At 33.0% G+C, this 15,242-nt stretch overlaps 2 protein-coding genes across 3 annotated transcripts; one reads left to right on the forward strand and one right to left on the reverse strand.

Annotated features, from left to right (window-relative positions):
* Nucleotides 1-1,749: 1,749 nt before the first annotated feature.
* LOC117908446 (ribonuclease 3-like protein 2) lies at nucleotides 1,750-7,102 on the forward strand. Of its 2 annotated transcripts, none has more exons than XM_034822025.1 (5): nucleotides 1,750-1,881; nucleotides 2,471-2,930; nucleotides 3,012-3,164; nucleotides 3,261-3,634; nucleotides 6,554-7,102. In XM_034822025.1, exons 2-5 carry the CDS (start codon nucleotides 2,538-2,540, stop codon nucleotides 6,726-6,728), a joined length of 1,095 nt encoding a protein of 364 aa, XP_034677916.1. In that variant the 5' UTR covers nucleotides 1,750-1,881; nucleotides 2,471-2,537; the 3' UTR covers nucleotides 6,729-7,102. The 2 variants fall into 2 exon arrangements, with proteins under 2 accessions (XP_034677916.1, XP_034677917.1); XM_034822026.1 differs by lacking the exon at nucleotides 1,750-1,881 and adding an exon at nucleotides 1,893-2,290.
* Nucleotides 7,103-7,187: 85 nt separating this feature from the next.
* Nucleotides 7,188-8,825, reverse strand: LOC117908129 (alpha-1,3-arabinosyltransferase XAT3-like). Its single transcript, XM_034821796.1, has 4 exons — nucleotides 8,442-8,825; nucleotides 8,026-8,384; nucleotides 7,743-7,974; nucleotides 7,188-7,645 (listed from the first exon to the last, which is right to left on the reverse strand). Exons 2-4 carry the CDS (start codon nucleotides 8,250-8,252, stop codon nucleotides 7,223-7,225), a joined length of 882 nt encoding a protein of 293 aa, XP_034677687.1. The 5' UTR covers nucleotides 8,253-8,384; nucleotides 8,442-8,825; the 3' UTR covers nucleotides 7,188-7,222.
* Nucleotides 8,826-15,242: the final 6,417 nt, after the last annotated feature.

The following is a 15,242-nucleotide window of genomic DNA, read 5'->3' on the forward strand; positions in this document are numbered from 1 at the left end:
TAGCAATGGAGATATCCAAATATTCCCTATGTTGATACCAATTGAAAGTTTAAAAATCTAAATTAGAGAACATGTACAAGGGGTGTATAGGCATTAGGAATATTTTAGCCCAAGACTAATTATTTCTAATTCTCTAACTTTCTCTTTTAACATAGATAATAAATTAAATAAAATCAATGCAATAGATACAAATTTTTTATGTGAAAAAACCACCCATATAGTCTCGTAAAGACTATGTGGATGTTAAAACCACGAGGTTAGAGACCTCTAATCACAAATCCACAATTTGAAAGGAGAGTACACAATTGTAGCTAATAAAAGCTAGCCCTAAGTCTTAGTACCTACATGAAACTTCACATCCATGATGTAGCACCACACATGCTCCCAATGAATTCTACCTCAGCGCTTGAGGGGATACAAATCTTCTTCTCAACCCAACAAATGTGATGACAAACATCTTAAAAGTTTTGGTACAAAGAAGTCTAATTAGGTTTTTTTAATATTCGCATAAAATAAATAAATAAAAATTAACATGGTATTTATAAGATACAAGTACTTAGTAGGTTGAAACTCAAAATTTCAAAGTAAAATTGATTAAAATATGAAAATAAATGTTATGGAAATTGGAATCTTTGTTGTAACCATTCCAAGTTGCGCTTGAGTGTTATATGTGGTGCTTGAGCACTCGAGGTGTTTTAAAAACATTTTCCCTCAACTTAAAAATCTTAAGTCCACTTCAAGCGTTAATTAATTCTATTTAGTCATTCTCAGACCTTTCTATACTTATCTATGTGGTTGATCATATAGTAACATTGAATCTTCAATAAAAAGTAAAATATTGAATCAAGAAGAAATGAAACAAAATTTTCAACATAAAAATACCTAGTCTAATGTACCAACAAAGCTAAGTTAATAAAAATGAATTATGTTGTTTAATACACAAAGATAACATTAACATTAAATAAAGTGAATAATCCAATGTCCATTATATTTACTATTTTTATTTTTAAAATAAAATTTTTCTAGTTAAAAATAGAGAAAAAAAAACTATATAAAAATAGTATATCTTATAAAAAAAAACTATAAATTTATCTTATATCATTAAACTCACTCTTTTTTATTTTAAAATTTTAGTAAATGAAACTAGTTTTTTAAACAATTACTTTTATTTCATATATTTTATTTTTAAAAATCAAAACTCTTTATTAAAATATAAGAACTCTGTGAGCCTATTTATGGTATTTTTACAAAACACTTTTAGTATAAAAAGCATTTAAAAAAAAAGTATATATTATATGAAATATAAAAAAATGCTTTCAAAAAAATTAAAAAGTCATTTATAATATTTCTCATAAAAACATTTTACTTCACTAATGATTCTCTTGAAAAACATTTTTACAAATATTATGAATAAAAATACCATGAAACACGTTCTTAATATAATAATTTTTCAAAAATTTTAAGGTTAGAGGATTTTGCTTCTTCAAATTTTAAAATTTTGGAAATATATTCACAAGAACATAAGATCAGCCCTATTTTTCATATAAGATTTCCTTGCTTTTATGCAGAAGGTTCTATTTTTAAAAACAAGAAGGAAGTACATTCCAAAACTGCCTAAATTATTTCCTTTATTAATTTATTTACTTTCCTTTTTTGTTTTTTTTTTTAATTATTTACTTTAATTTATTTTCTCTCAATGGTCTCCAAACCGTGATCATTCACAGCAGTCTCTACTTCCTACGGCCCCAAGACCCCACACCCCTTTTTTTCTTTTTTTCTTTTTTTTTTTTCTTTTTACCTTCCAAGCACAGTCTCCTGCTTCTTCTCGCCGACCATCTGAAGATTCTTTTGCATTTTTCCCCCTCTAAAACAGTTTTCCTGGTAAGTTTATATCTTTGTTGGTCCCTCAAAGATTAGTAGTTACCATCTGCATTGGTTAGTTGGTCCGTCTGGTTAACGGGAAAACCAAGGAAAAAGAAAACAAAAGGAAAGAACTGGAGATTTTACCCCCTTCTGTTTCTTTTGGTATTTGATCGGAGGAATCAGTTTATTGAGCTCAGTTGGGTGGAGATTTGGTTGCTTAGAGTTTAAACTATGACAGTTTTTTTTCTTTTTTTTTGGTTCCTCTTTCTCACTTTTTCTGAGGTCGGTCTGTTTGGATGTCTGAGAACACCAAGGAAAAGGACAAAAGCCAGAAGATTATGATCCTTCCTCTGTTTCTTTTGGTTTCTCACGATTGGAAAATTTTGGGAAATCAATTAAAGTAATTAGTTCCATTGAGTTTTGTCAGGTAGGAGATTTTAGTTTTTGAAGACCTTAAGTATTAATTTCCTCTCTTTTCTTGGAGTTTCTCAGCAACCAAAGTGCTTTGATCCTGTAAATTGATTCCTTATCGTTGACAAAAGATTCAGCTTTGTGTATTATTTGGTTCAAGGAATCCTTATCTAACACTCTATTTGCTCTTTTTCAGTTGATATTCTGGGATAATTCAAATTCATTCTTCTCGCCTATATGATATTCTATCATGTATACTCGAAATGTTTCTTGAAATGTTGGCACTACCCTTCAATGTGAAGGATAAAATAGAACCAGAATTTTTTTCTTATCCAAGTAAAAGCATGGAGGCCTCAGTTGAGGCTGTGGAGAGAATTATTAACTACAAATTTAGGAACAAAAAGCTCTTAGAGGAGGCCTTGACTCATTCATCTTACACTGATTCCGCATCGTATCAACGACTTGAGTTCATTGGTGATGCTGCATTGGGCTGTGCTCTAAGCAATTATGTGTTCCTTGCATACCCATCACTTGATCCCGGTCAACTCTCTCTGATCCGGGCTGCCAATATCAGCACTGAGAAACTTGCTCGTGTGGCTGTTCGAGTTGGGCTTTATCAGTATGTCCGGCACAATGCTGCTGCTCTTGATGATAAGGTATTAGATTGATTATTTTATACAAGGAACAATTAAGTTTTAAATAATGATATGTTCTTGGCTGATACCCTGTGATTTTAGGTTAGAGAATTTGCACTTGCAGTCCAAGAGGAGGGTGATTCTGTTTTGTATGGTGGATCAGTAAAAGCCCCTAAATTTCTCGCAGACATTGTTGAATCTGTGGCAGCAGCAATTTATGTAGATTGTAATTTTGATCTGCAAGTTCTTTGGGTGGTGAGTATTTTGTTGATTTAATTCTCTTTTAACAATTATTGTCCTTACTGTTGGTATCTTGATGTAGTTTTTTATGTTTTGCTTTTATATTTTCAGGTCTTTAGGGGTCTCTTGGAGCCTATTGTAACACATGAAGCCTTGCAGCAACAACCCCAACCAGTGACATTGCTCTATGAACTGTGCCAGAAGGATGGAAAGCATGTCGATATCAAGCATTGGAGGAAAGGGTCGAAGAATATTGCTAGTGTTTATGTAGGTGGCAAGTTTATTGCCTCAGGTTCTTCTGACGAGAAGGAAATTGCAAAATTGAATGCTGCAAAGGAAGCCTTGCAGAAGCTGTCATCTAAATTAAAGGACACTGAGATGACCCAGAATAATCTCGAGATCAATGGATCATGTGAGATTGATGGAGCAAAACAGAAGTTACATGAGTTTTGTAGCAAGAAGAAGTGGCCTAAACCAAGTTACCGGTATGAAATTCTACACATTGGAAGATCATATAAATTTCTTTATTTTAATCCTTAATTGTTTCCTAATTTGTTCAATGCATATAAATTTTTAAATTTGTTTTGATAGTTTGCAGATCATAGTTTTTATTGGATGACGAATTCAGAGAGCAAATTCTCATGCTGTGTTGACAAATATTTTAGGAGTACCATTAACAATATTTAGTGTGTGTGTATGTGTGTTTTTGTATTAAAGTGAATTGAATGAAACATGTGCAGTATGAAGGGCTTCTATACATAGTTAACTTGTTATGACATTAGAGTACCTAGATGAGATGGAGGAATATTTTAGGGTGTTCCATGGTCAGTGAACGCCCCCATGATTGTTCCGTGGAAAGTTAGAGACTTCCCTACAGTGGGATGGACAGTATGTGAGCAAGAGGAGACAGCTTGCTCACAATGCAGCCCATCATTGTATTATGCGGTTCATCTACAGAGAACAAGAATGACCTTTTAGGAAGAATAGCGACTGACCCCCAGATTAAAATACTTGGTCTTAAATTCTTTGTTTTTGTGGGCCAACTTGTTCTTTGGGGATTTTGTTGATGACACGTGTTTTAGGTTGCATTCCCTCTTTTTTGAGTCATGCTGTGAATTATCTTTGCACAAAATGTAAGAAAGCATAGAAATAGAATATCCAGATTAGGTAAGATAGATCTTCTATTAGGGTGGAAGATTGTGGTTTTGGATAAGAGGTGAAGTAAGGTTTGGCAAATGAACTCCCTTATGCTTGTTTTGGTGCACATGGTGAGCTTAATAGAACAATTTTCAATGAGGAAGAGCTTCCCAGTCTAAGAGTGAATAGGATCTTTGTTAAGTCCCTTTAGCTCCTTTGGGAATAGGGAATTGATTGTATATTGTGGGATTTTTTTATATCCTTCACTGTAAACAAGTTGGTCCTTATGATGGCTCTCTTGTCCAGAAGGTTTTTTGTTCTTCCTTCTTACCTTGGTGCTTATTGTATGGCATCTGTGTACATAGGTTGCACCCTTTTTGTTAGGGACTGATTGATATATCTTCTATTTTCCTATCAAAAAAACAAAAAAAATGAAAGGATGGTATGCCATGTGAAACCAAACCTATTGAGTACATCAGTGATGTGACATGATTGTTCATTTGAAGGTACTACTAGAACCAGGAAGGCCAAAAGTAATGTGTCAAGGCTGAATGACCAGATTGTACTCTCAAAAGCATTGGTGGGGTAACAGTTTGTTAAGCTGAGATCTTACAAAGGATAGTTTCAGAGGAAAACAGAGGGAGCACATCTCCTTAGCCACAAGAGGAAAAGCAGGAGTGAAAGGGATATCAAACTTCCACCATGCAACCAGAAATTAAGAACAAATGGAGGAAAAACCCACTAATTGACTTTGTTATGCAATGTTGGAAGTTCTACAGTTTGGATGATCAAAGTGTTCGTAAAACTAGAATTGTATTTCTGGATTAGAACCCACTATAACCAATACATATTCGGCAATGTACCTCTATGTTATCTGATTCTTAAACTATGAAAGCATCTAAACTCATAGAGACAGAGGCTTACACATATTCTTCTCACTCCACTGTGATGAACTTACTTCGCAGCCATCTGTGGCCCTTTTCTTTGTCTTTGATTATGACTAGAAATAACTGTTTTTACGGTGCAATGAGACTGGTGGTAAAGGGGAGCAAGTAGGAGACAAGGAGAGGAATCTATAACCTGTGTTTTAATTTCATGACTGACTTCTTTCCTTTATTTAATTCTTTCTTAAAAATCATATGGATTATAGAAGTTTAAGCTTCTTCTGTGGTGGTGATTTTGAATAGGATCAGGTAGTTCTGTTTTGTTTTTATATGAAATGCACTAGTGGAGTGTTTGAATGGATTCTTAAATTATTTAATTCAATTTTTTTGTGAATTTCCTCATCTATTTCTTGCTAGAGAATTTTAGGATAATTACGTTACTTTTCATCTTGCTTGGTTACCCTTGCTAGGAAAAGTTCAGGCTCTTTCTTAAGTATGAGGCCATTGAAGAGTATCCAAAGTCCAGGAATTTACCTTGGTTTTAGTTGTATTGAAAACCTTAAGAACCATAGTAGAGTGCCTACTCCAAGTGCTTTATCTTTCTTATGTGTAATCAGGGTTTATTGCGATTAGTTACTGCAACGCTCACATGGCTTCTATGCTTACACTAGCCAACATTGCTTCACTCAATCTTAAAAGGAAGTGTTACAATGGTTACTGAGTGGACACATGGTTTTTATGTTTACACTACCCAACATTGCTGGGCTTAAAGTTAACAGAAACTACAAATTCAGAAAGAAATATATCTGAATCGAGGAAAGTTAGAAGAAGTTAACAGAAATTACAAGCTCAGGAAGAAATATATCTGAACTGTGGAAAATAAGAACTATGATAATCTAGTGTGCTTGGGTTGTGCTCCTCTTTTTTGTATGTGCCTCTTAATATGATTGTCTTTGTCTATTACAAAAAAAAAAAAAGGGAATAATCAGAAGTGTGATGTAGTGGCAAGTCTTTAGAGTAAGCAAGCTCTATGTGCCAACATTACTAGTAATAGCCAAATTTTCCTGGATTAGTCTCCATAGAAGATTTCACATTCTTTCAATAGCAAAATAGTTAGGCATTTTAGCTATGACCGCTAGCAGTACAATTTTTTTTTTTTATCATATTTGCAAAAGATTGGTTTATCCACAGAAAAAATAAATAAATTATAAAAGAGAAGGAAAAGAAAACAATTATTTCACTACTTTTTATGTTCATATATATCATGCATGCGATTATTGTCCTCGTGACCCAGCTTTTGAAAGAATTGTTTTCTAGTCTCCTCACTTCCCCATCTTACATTGCAAGTATCCATTCTTAATTATCTTTTGCTTCAATGTGCAGAATTGAAAAAGAAGTGGGCCCTGCTCATGAAAAGGGATTTTTGTGCTCTGTCCATATCGAAACTGTAGATGGTGTGCTTGTGATGCAGGGAGACACAAAACCAAGAGTAAAGGATGCTGAAAACTCTGCTGCTTCCTTCATGATTCGCACCCTATATGAGTCTAGATATCCGTGATGCCACTTCCTCTCAAACTGGCTCCTTCATCCATCCAAACCTACTTGTGTATGAAATGGAGGAAAAGCTCCTACCTACAGACAAAGAGCTCAACAGTCCTGTGAATAATAGAACCGGAAAAAATACAGTGAGTAGCTGCCTTTCATGTACTTTACCACATAGGATCGTGTGCCAAAATAATTTTACTTCACTTTTATTAGTTTTTGAGATGAGCATAACCTTTTGGATGTTAACAACGTGATGTTCAGTAGTGGCAACTGCCATATTATGCTTAAATTTTCCATAGCTGGTTGTGTGCTATCTCATATTTCTCAATCTGTAGAAAGCTACAATTTCCTATCAAATGTATGTACATTCTAAGGTTGTGTTCGTTGCATTGTGTGTATATAGAATCAGTTTTGATTATATCGTAAATCCAGAATATCTAGATGAAACTTTTTGGTCATAGTCATTTTCATTTTGAATGAATGAGGCCTTTGCAGTGTGTAATTTTTTCATTTGAATGACGTGGGGTTTCCAAGAAGCTTTCTTGCTTGAACCAGAATCTCCCTGAACCTCACTAGGTTGATCTTCATATCCTCCCCGTCCAGATACACAGCTCTAGCAACATCACAGCCTTTCAAATGTATGGATTGGGGATCGGCAATAATCGGATGATCCCGACCATATAAATCAAAGAGGGAACTCTCTTCTGCCTCAATCTTGTACTCCAAATACTGCACACCCATCTTTCTAGCTGGGTCTCCATAGTAGGCTGCCGATGCCCAGTCCAGCCCCAGTGGCACCACCTGCACCATCACTGCTCCGGCAGGCAGCAATACTGAGTTTGCTAGGCCGGCACCATGGGCTCCTACCATCACACTACACGAGTTCACAACCTGGGCAAACTTGTCCAAGCTTGATATTATAAGGCGGTGTTATGATCACCTGAAACCCTAGGTCCTCCATCAAACCCACCATTTCATCTTCATTCAAGAACTTCCTAGTTGTACGACGAGATATTAGAATCAGCACAGGCTTAGGGTGTTCTATCTCAGACGCAGTTGTAATCTTCAGGCTGTATGATTTTCTGAGAAAATGCTTGAAGTCACTCATGGAGTAGCCTCCAAGAATGTCACTGGTATTGAGGGCCAGATTGTCGTGATACTTGAGACCGATAACAGCCCCGGGGAAGCAGTGCACGCTTCCATCTTCTGCTGGGTTTATAGCGTTGTATGCAGACAACTGTTTCAGAATCCTCTTGTACCTTTCGACCATCCAAGGCTTATAGTCAGTAATGACAAACTGGAGGCGGGATCAGAAATGTTGGGATGTGATGAATAAGGGGATGATCACCTCATTGAATTCATGAAAGAGGTTTCCTGTGAACCCGCCGGAAGAGAAGACCATGGCCGGGACATCGTGGGTGAAATGGCAAGCTGGTGGGTTAATGTTTCCGTGAAGTATCTGCACTGGGCTAACAGCCTTCAATGGCGATTTCGTCATCTTTCCTTGCATATGGCTGAACACTCTGTTTAAATTCATCTGAACTTTGATCAGACAATACGTAAACTGTATGGTTGTTGATCCTAACTGGTTTATCGGTGACGCAGACTTCTGAATGAAGATCTGAGTAGCAAGAAAATCCAGTGGCTTCAAGCTTGACTCGATCTTCCCCTGGTTGAATGTTTCAAATTTGAGTTACATAACTTACAGTAGAGAGGAGGAAAGAACCTCTCACTAGCCTTCTCAGAATGGACCTCAGTGGTTCTCTCTCTTCCATGTCTCTATCAATCTTCTCTGCAGCATGACTAGAGCTTCTACCCCAATTCCATAAATGGTGCTTCCCTTCATCTCCAAACAAACTCAAATCAGCCAAACCTAGTATGAGAAAACGAAAAATCAAGATCAAAATTTGACTACAATTTAGAAGAATTACATGAATCTAATGGACTGAAACTCCATGTGAAGAATGCAGCATAAAGGAAAGCAAAAATAAGTAGGCAGAATAATGAACTTCCAGTCAGAACAAAGCTCCTTGATTCCTTCCCCATCCTATACAAATCCGATCAAAACCAGTAGATGGGGGTTTCATATATATTCTAACAACGCAATATGAACATCACAAGGACTATTCCGGAAAGAGTAAAAGCTCTTCAGTTGGGGCGTCCATTTTTCTCATAAGACTCCATTGCTGTGACTATAAAACTTGATCTGCCTTTGTGAAAATATTTACTTCCCCTGAATGAGGTTCCTTCTTCTATGTTGATGATGCTGTTCTAAATTAACTCATTGTCACCATCCAAGTTTCACGACCTTTAAACCCTTGCAGGCTCCTGGACTCGATGACACGCCTTGGCCATGCATTACCTACCTTGATGATATATACCTTACTGACTTAATTATGATTAAAATTGTCAATTAGTGATAATTATTTGTAATTTCTGTACAAAGGGACGGCTGTGATCGAGGTCAATGGCTTACCAGAAGGCGATCGAGATCAAGGCCACGGCAATCAAATCTATCATTTTCTAATGTTGGAAGTCTTTACTAAGCATTTTTATGGTTTGGGTAGGAGGTTAAGCAAATAGAAGCTCAATGTTTTAAGTCATGATATCTTTAACTTGCATTTTTAATTGTTGGTAGTTAAGGTGTCAAAGACATTTCTAATGTATACTTCTTAAATTGATATTGGGGGTGTTGACATGGTCCATTCTGACATTGGGCTGTTGGGCTTTTGAGCTATTGGACTGGTTTAACCTAGTTCTCGCTGTAGTCCTTTCAAAGCCCAAACTCTATATGGGCATGGGCTCTTAGAACAAGAATCAATAGGTAATTTCACTGGATAAACTTGGCCAAGTGTGAAGAGCTGGTTATCACTTCCATGGAATTAGATGGAGGGGGGTCAATAGGTGATGTTTCCCAAATTTTATATTATTGAATTTTTAATAGTTAGTCCACTTAATTGACCATAGATCAATTCTCTCTACCTAGTGCCTATCCTCATTGTCAATAGGCCCTGTTTGGAAAGTATTTTGAAAAATAGTTTTAAAAAACAGTTTTTGAAAACTACTTTTAAAAAATTGGTTTGTAATATTTTACAAAGCAAAAGTTTATTTAAAAATTTGAAAGATTTTTAACTTATTTGTTTTTATGCTTTTAGATATTTTTTAAAACTAACTTTTATCCGTTGTACGTTATTTTTAATCATTCTTCATGTATAATTCTTTTTTAAAACAAATTTACAAAACAAGTAAAAATATGTTCACAAGAACTAAGTGGAAACTCCGGTTTGTTTTCTAATTATTAAATATGTTTTTTTTTTTAACCCTTTTATTCTTAAAATTTAAAAATCATTTCTAAAAACAATTAACAAACTAATCCCTAGTTCTCAAATGACCAGTGAACTTATATATCATCCACATCAAGGACAAATGAACTTATACCATCTACATCAAGATATATAGCATCTATAGATCACTCATTGAACCATGCTTAGAAATATCTCTACTCTTTCATAGTGAAGGGTTTAATGATTGAGATAGTTGAAAAGCCAAATAAGAGTTTTTTTTTGCAAAAAGTGAACAACAATATTTTCTCTAGAAGTTAACATAATCCTTACAAAAGTTGGTAAATTTCCAAAAAAAAAAAAGTTAGAAGATCTCCAATGAGAATCGAAATATTCTCTATAAAAGATAAAATATGACCTATGAGAATGTGGAATATTTTCTTCGATAGAAACGTTTTTTATTCAATGGTCCATTTTCCAATCTAAGATCCTCCTAACATGAGAGCCATTACTAGAAGTGTTTAACTCATATGTTTAGTTTTTTTTTTTTAATTTATAATCCAATTTATATTACACTTATAGACTACAAGCTTCTTTAATTTGTAATCCAATTTGGGTAATTTGAGTGTCATTTACATTTTTTCCTTGTAAAGACAATTGTATTATATAATTAGATTATAAATTATCGATTTATAAAAAAGTTCTCAGGAGGTGAAATATCATAATCCAATAAGCGATAAAAAAAAATACTTATTTGAGCCAATATCAATGTTGAGTTTTATCAAGTAAATATATTTCCGATCCAACTTTTGGATTTTTTTTACGAGTCATTGCACTCTAATAGTTGAAGCACTTCCATACTCGAGAATGTCATGAATCCATTCAATTCATATTTTAATAAATATATTACAACTCTTTCAAAGATGTATGCATTCACCCCCTTCAATCTTTTGTAAATCATAATACCAATATGATTTATTGTTAAAGCTTAAAGTTGGAGAGATTTGGACTCTGATCTATAACATTTCGTAAAACAAAAGTTTGTTTGAAAATTTTAAAATATTCATAACTTATTTTTTTATATTTTAAAAATAATTGTAATATGTAGTGTTTTATTTTTAATTATTATTTATATTTATATAATTATTTTTTAAAACAATTTTTCGAAAATAAGTAAAATAAATTAAAACAATTAAAAAATATTTTCTATATTTAAAAATAAAAAACTATTTTTCATTTTTTATTATTAAACACTTTTTCTTTTCTTTTTGGAAGAAAAATAAACAAAACAAAACAAAAACTGTTTTTGAAAACCGTTGTCAAACAAGGCTTTGGATTTTAATGTCTTCAAACAACTTGAAAATATAATCTCAATAATACAAAATCAAAGTTACTCAAAACACAAACCTTAAATCAGATAGAAAAATTTTACAAATTTCAACTTTTCAAAGACGCCTTAATTAACCAAATCTTTCAACAATTTTTTCTTCCTCAATTCCTTTTCACTTTGTAGATGTGAAGAATTTCCTTTAAAAGAATTTATGAAACTAACTTAATACACATTAGTAAAAATATTTTCTTCAAAAAATATAATTTACAAGAATTTCATTGAAATAAAACTTTCTAAAAACTTCATAACTTTCAATCAACTATTTGCAAAATTTTGCATATCTGCAACAATTTTTTTTCTTTTTTAAGAAATCTTAAAAAATTTCAAGATGCAATTAAGAATGTATGAAAATTTTCAAATCTCACACTTTCAAGCCATGTCTTAAATTAGAAATCTCTTCAAGCCTTTAGCTTAATATAGAAATTTCTCCACTGTAATAATTCTCATAATTGGATGTGGATTGGACAAAAATAAACAACATTGATTAGACATCTATTTTTGACAAAAATTGTCAATTACAAATTTTTTTAAAAAAAATCTCTTAACAATATTGATCAAACAATATAATTAGGGGAATCAAATTTATAATTGTGAAACCAAGGTTTGGTTAATCTCGGTTTTGATGATAACAAAATAAGGTTTAGAATTAATGATTATATTTCAATTGTGTTTAGGCAAGACGATTTCCAAAGTGACAATCACAAAGATAAATCAAGTCAAAGAAAAATCATGAAAAAAAAAAAGACCTCAAAGAAAGTGTTTTTCAAAACTTAAGCGTCATAAGATCTCTTTGTAAAGTTGTTAGTGCATTAAGATTTTCATACATTACATTCTTTACTTATGCACCAAAATCATACAAGAATTATTTTGTTTTAAATTTTTTAAAGTTGGATGATTTCATGTTTTCAACTAAAATCTGGTGTCAAATGTTTTCCAAACTTGTTTGAAAGGTTTTAAGTTGAAAAAGTTAGTTGTTGAGCCAAAAACGGCTCAACTAGTTGAATCGAATGAGGAACTGGTCGGCCCCCAGCTCAATCGGTCGAGGGATGCAAAAAAAAAAAACTTTCTCTTCCAAAACGATTGTTCAACTGGTGAAGGTTGAACAAGAACCGGTCGACCCCCACCTCAACTGATTGAGATCCGGTCAAGGGGTGGTCAAGATCCAACTCTCACTTGCCAAGAATTAAATGCTAACGGCTAGTCAACCGATCAACCCCCAACTCAAATATTTAAACCTCCAACGGCTAGTTTGACTTTTTTTCTTCTATAAAAAGGCTACAATCTTCATTGTTTCATGAACTTTAACTTTCTCAAACTTTTCTTGAATATATTTGAGTCTTTGAAGAGTGTTTTTTAGTGCACCATTATTCTAAAACTTGCATATTATTAGTACACCATTCAATCGTAGTTTGCTTGTATCATTTGAGTCTAAAGTTTTGTACTAAGAGTTTGTGAAATTATTTGTATATCTTTGAAATAAAGAATCTAAGTGTGAGGTATCACTTAGGGATTCTTAAGTATGGAGTATCACTTGAGGGGTTGTTTAAGAGTGGGGTATCTCTTGAAAAGTGTAATGGGTGCTTGGAGCCAAAAGTCCAACAGAGTGAATTAACCTAATTTTTCTAATAATAATAAATCACCTCATTTTAATAGGGACCAAAAAAAGGCTAATAGGTTGATAAGGAGAACAAATAATTAAGAATTTTATACAAAATTTATAGACTAAGAATTACTTTTAAAAAATTTTAAAATTGGAATATACCTTAAGTTTTTAATTTTTAAAAATAATTATTTTTTCAATATAAATCTTTAAAAGTTATTATATTTTATATTATTAGAATTTTATGTTTTTAAAAACAAATAAATATTTAATAATTTAGAACTATTTTCAATATAAACCTCTAAATTTGTTTTTGAAAATAAAAAATAGAAAGTTCATCGAATTAAACACTTAATAAGTTAGAAGTACGCTTTGATAAATGTTATGTTAAGAGTTAGTTCAAAAAATAATAAATAAAAAATAAAATAAAAAAATAAAAAATGTTAAGAGTTAGTTCAAAGGTCAATTATCAGACACAACTAATAAATTTCATTTATTTAATTGAACTTAATATTATATAGTTTATTGTACCATTTTGCTTGTTCAAAGGGGTGGAATATGCAAAGGTAATAAGTATGGATTGTCCTGAATATTTGGCATACTTTTCATAGTGCTATTAGCCTTGTAGGTAAGTGGTCCTAATTCCGTGCTGTCATGTTGACCTTCCTATTAGTTTCTTTAACACCTTTCCTAAACTCCCTTTTTTCAAATTGATGAATTGGCAAATTCATGCATGTACCCAACCTCAAATCATTCCCATCATTGGCTAATTGGCTTGAGCATATACCCCTTTTCAATATGTTATTAATAATGAGGATATTCAAATTTAGAATAAAAGTACGTAAACGGAATAAGGATAGATTTGGGAACTTTTTGTATAACTTGAGTAAGGTTTTAATCTTATCCTGTGTCATCCCAATTATATATATATTAAAAATTATAATATTTATTTATTTATAAAATATATTTAGTTTAGTGTAATTATCAAATCTATTGGTTCTTCTTCATTTAAGGTTATAGAATGTTTCAAGGATTGGATTATTCGTCCATTAAAACGGTATATGAATTGGGTTCAGAACATCATAAAACAGCTTAGTTCGAATTAGTAGATCCTAATAAAGGGAATAATAATGTCATATGCAAAAAAAAAAAAAAGGACTCATAGAATTGGCAAAGGCAAAAGCTCCTTGAAACCAAAAAGTCGGATAGAAAAGGGGAGAAAGCTCTTCGTTCTTAGTCCCATCTCATTTCATATTTTTATTAGGATGGGGAGAAAAACTAATTTATATAAATAACATAAAATCGGGGTGGAGTGACTCGTTCTAAACCCAAATCCACCATATTATCATCCTTGCAATAAATTAATTGATTATAAAACCCCAACCCAACATAAAATCGTTTTCACCTTTAAGATGTTCAATAATTTCATAGAATCCCACATAATTTTGCCTCTTGGGCTAGCCTTTGAAAAATGCCAATGCCACTAGGGCAGTGTGATTCAGATTTTGAACCAGAAGTCATTGCACCGAAAAAATCTGATTAAAGGCACAAATCCTTGAAACATGCATGAATCTTTTGTGAAGATTGCAGTGGTGTCCATATGTGAAATGGGCATCATGAGAATATCAGGTGGAACCATGAAAAAGTAAGATAAGGACGGGACCAGGGCAAGAGCGTAAGCAGCCTCTTCATGGACCCTACAACTCACCAATACACAAATGGAATTTTTTATATTTGGAAGAAGAAAAAATGTCCACACTTCTAACTTACCACCACAAACAAAAAAATAGAGAAAAAGGAGCCCAACTTTAGAGCCAAAAAGGAAAAATATTGAAAAAGAAGAAATCTTGGCAAAGATGTATAGTAAGAACATTCTAGGCAATCGACCCCACTCACATCACCCCCACAGCATCATCTCAATCTTTCTCACGAACATTTTCGGTGAAATGATTCTTTTTTAACATATTCTTAAGTCGGTATAAAAATTCAACAACTCCTCTACAATGATTCTCTAACCCTAACTACAGTAAGACGGCTGAGAGTCCAAATTTTTTTGTTTAATAGTAATGACTCACTCCTTTTTCATGTAAATATTATCCATTCATTTTTAAATTAAGAAAAACTCTCCACACATATACTTCTTATTTGATGTGGAATATCGCATCTATCTCATAGAAATACATCTTTGTCATGTCTCACGGGATTGTAAATTACTCAAACAGATGGGAAATGAGTTCCAACATCATCCATAACCAT

Source organism: Vitis riparia, chromosome 19 (assembly GCF_004353265.1).
Source record: "Vitis riparia cultivar Riparia Gloire de Montpellier isolate 1030 chromosome 19, EGFV_Vit.rip_1.0, whole genome shotgun sequence".
Lineage (NCBI taxonomy): Eukaryota > Viridiplantae > Streptophyta > Magnoliopsida > Vitales > Vitaceae > Vitis > Vitis riparia.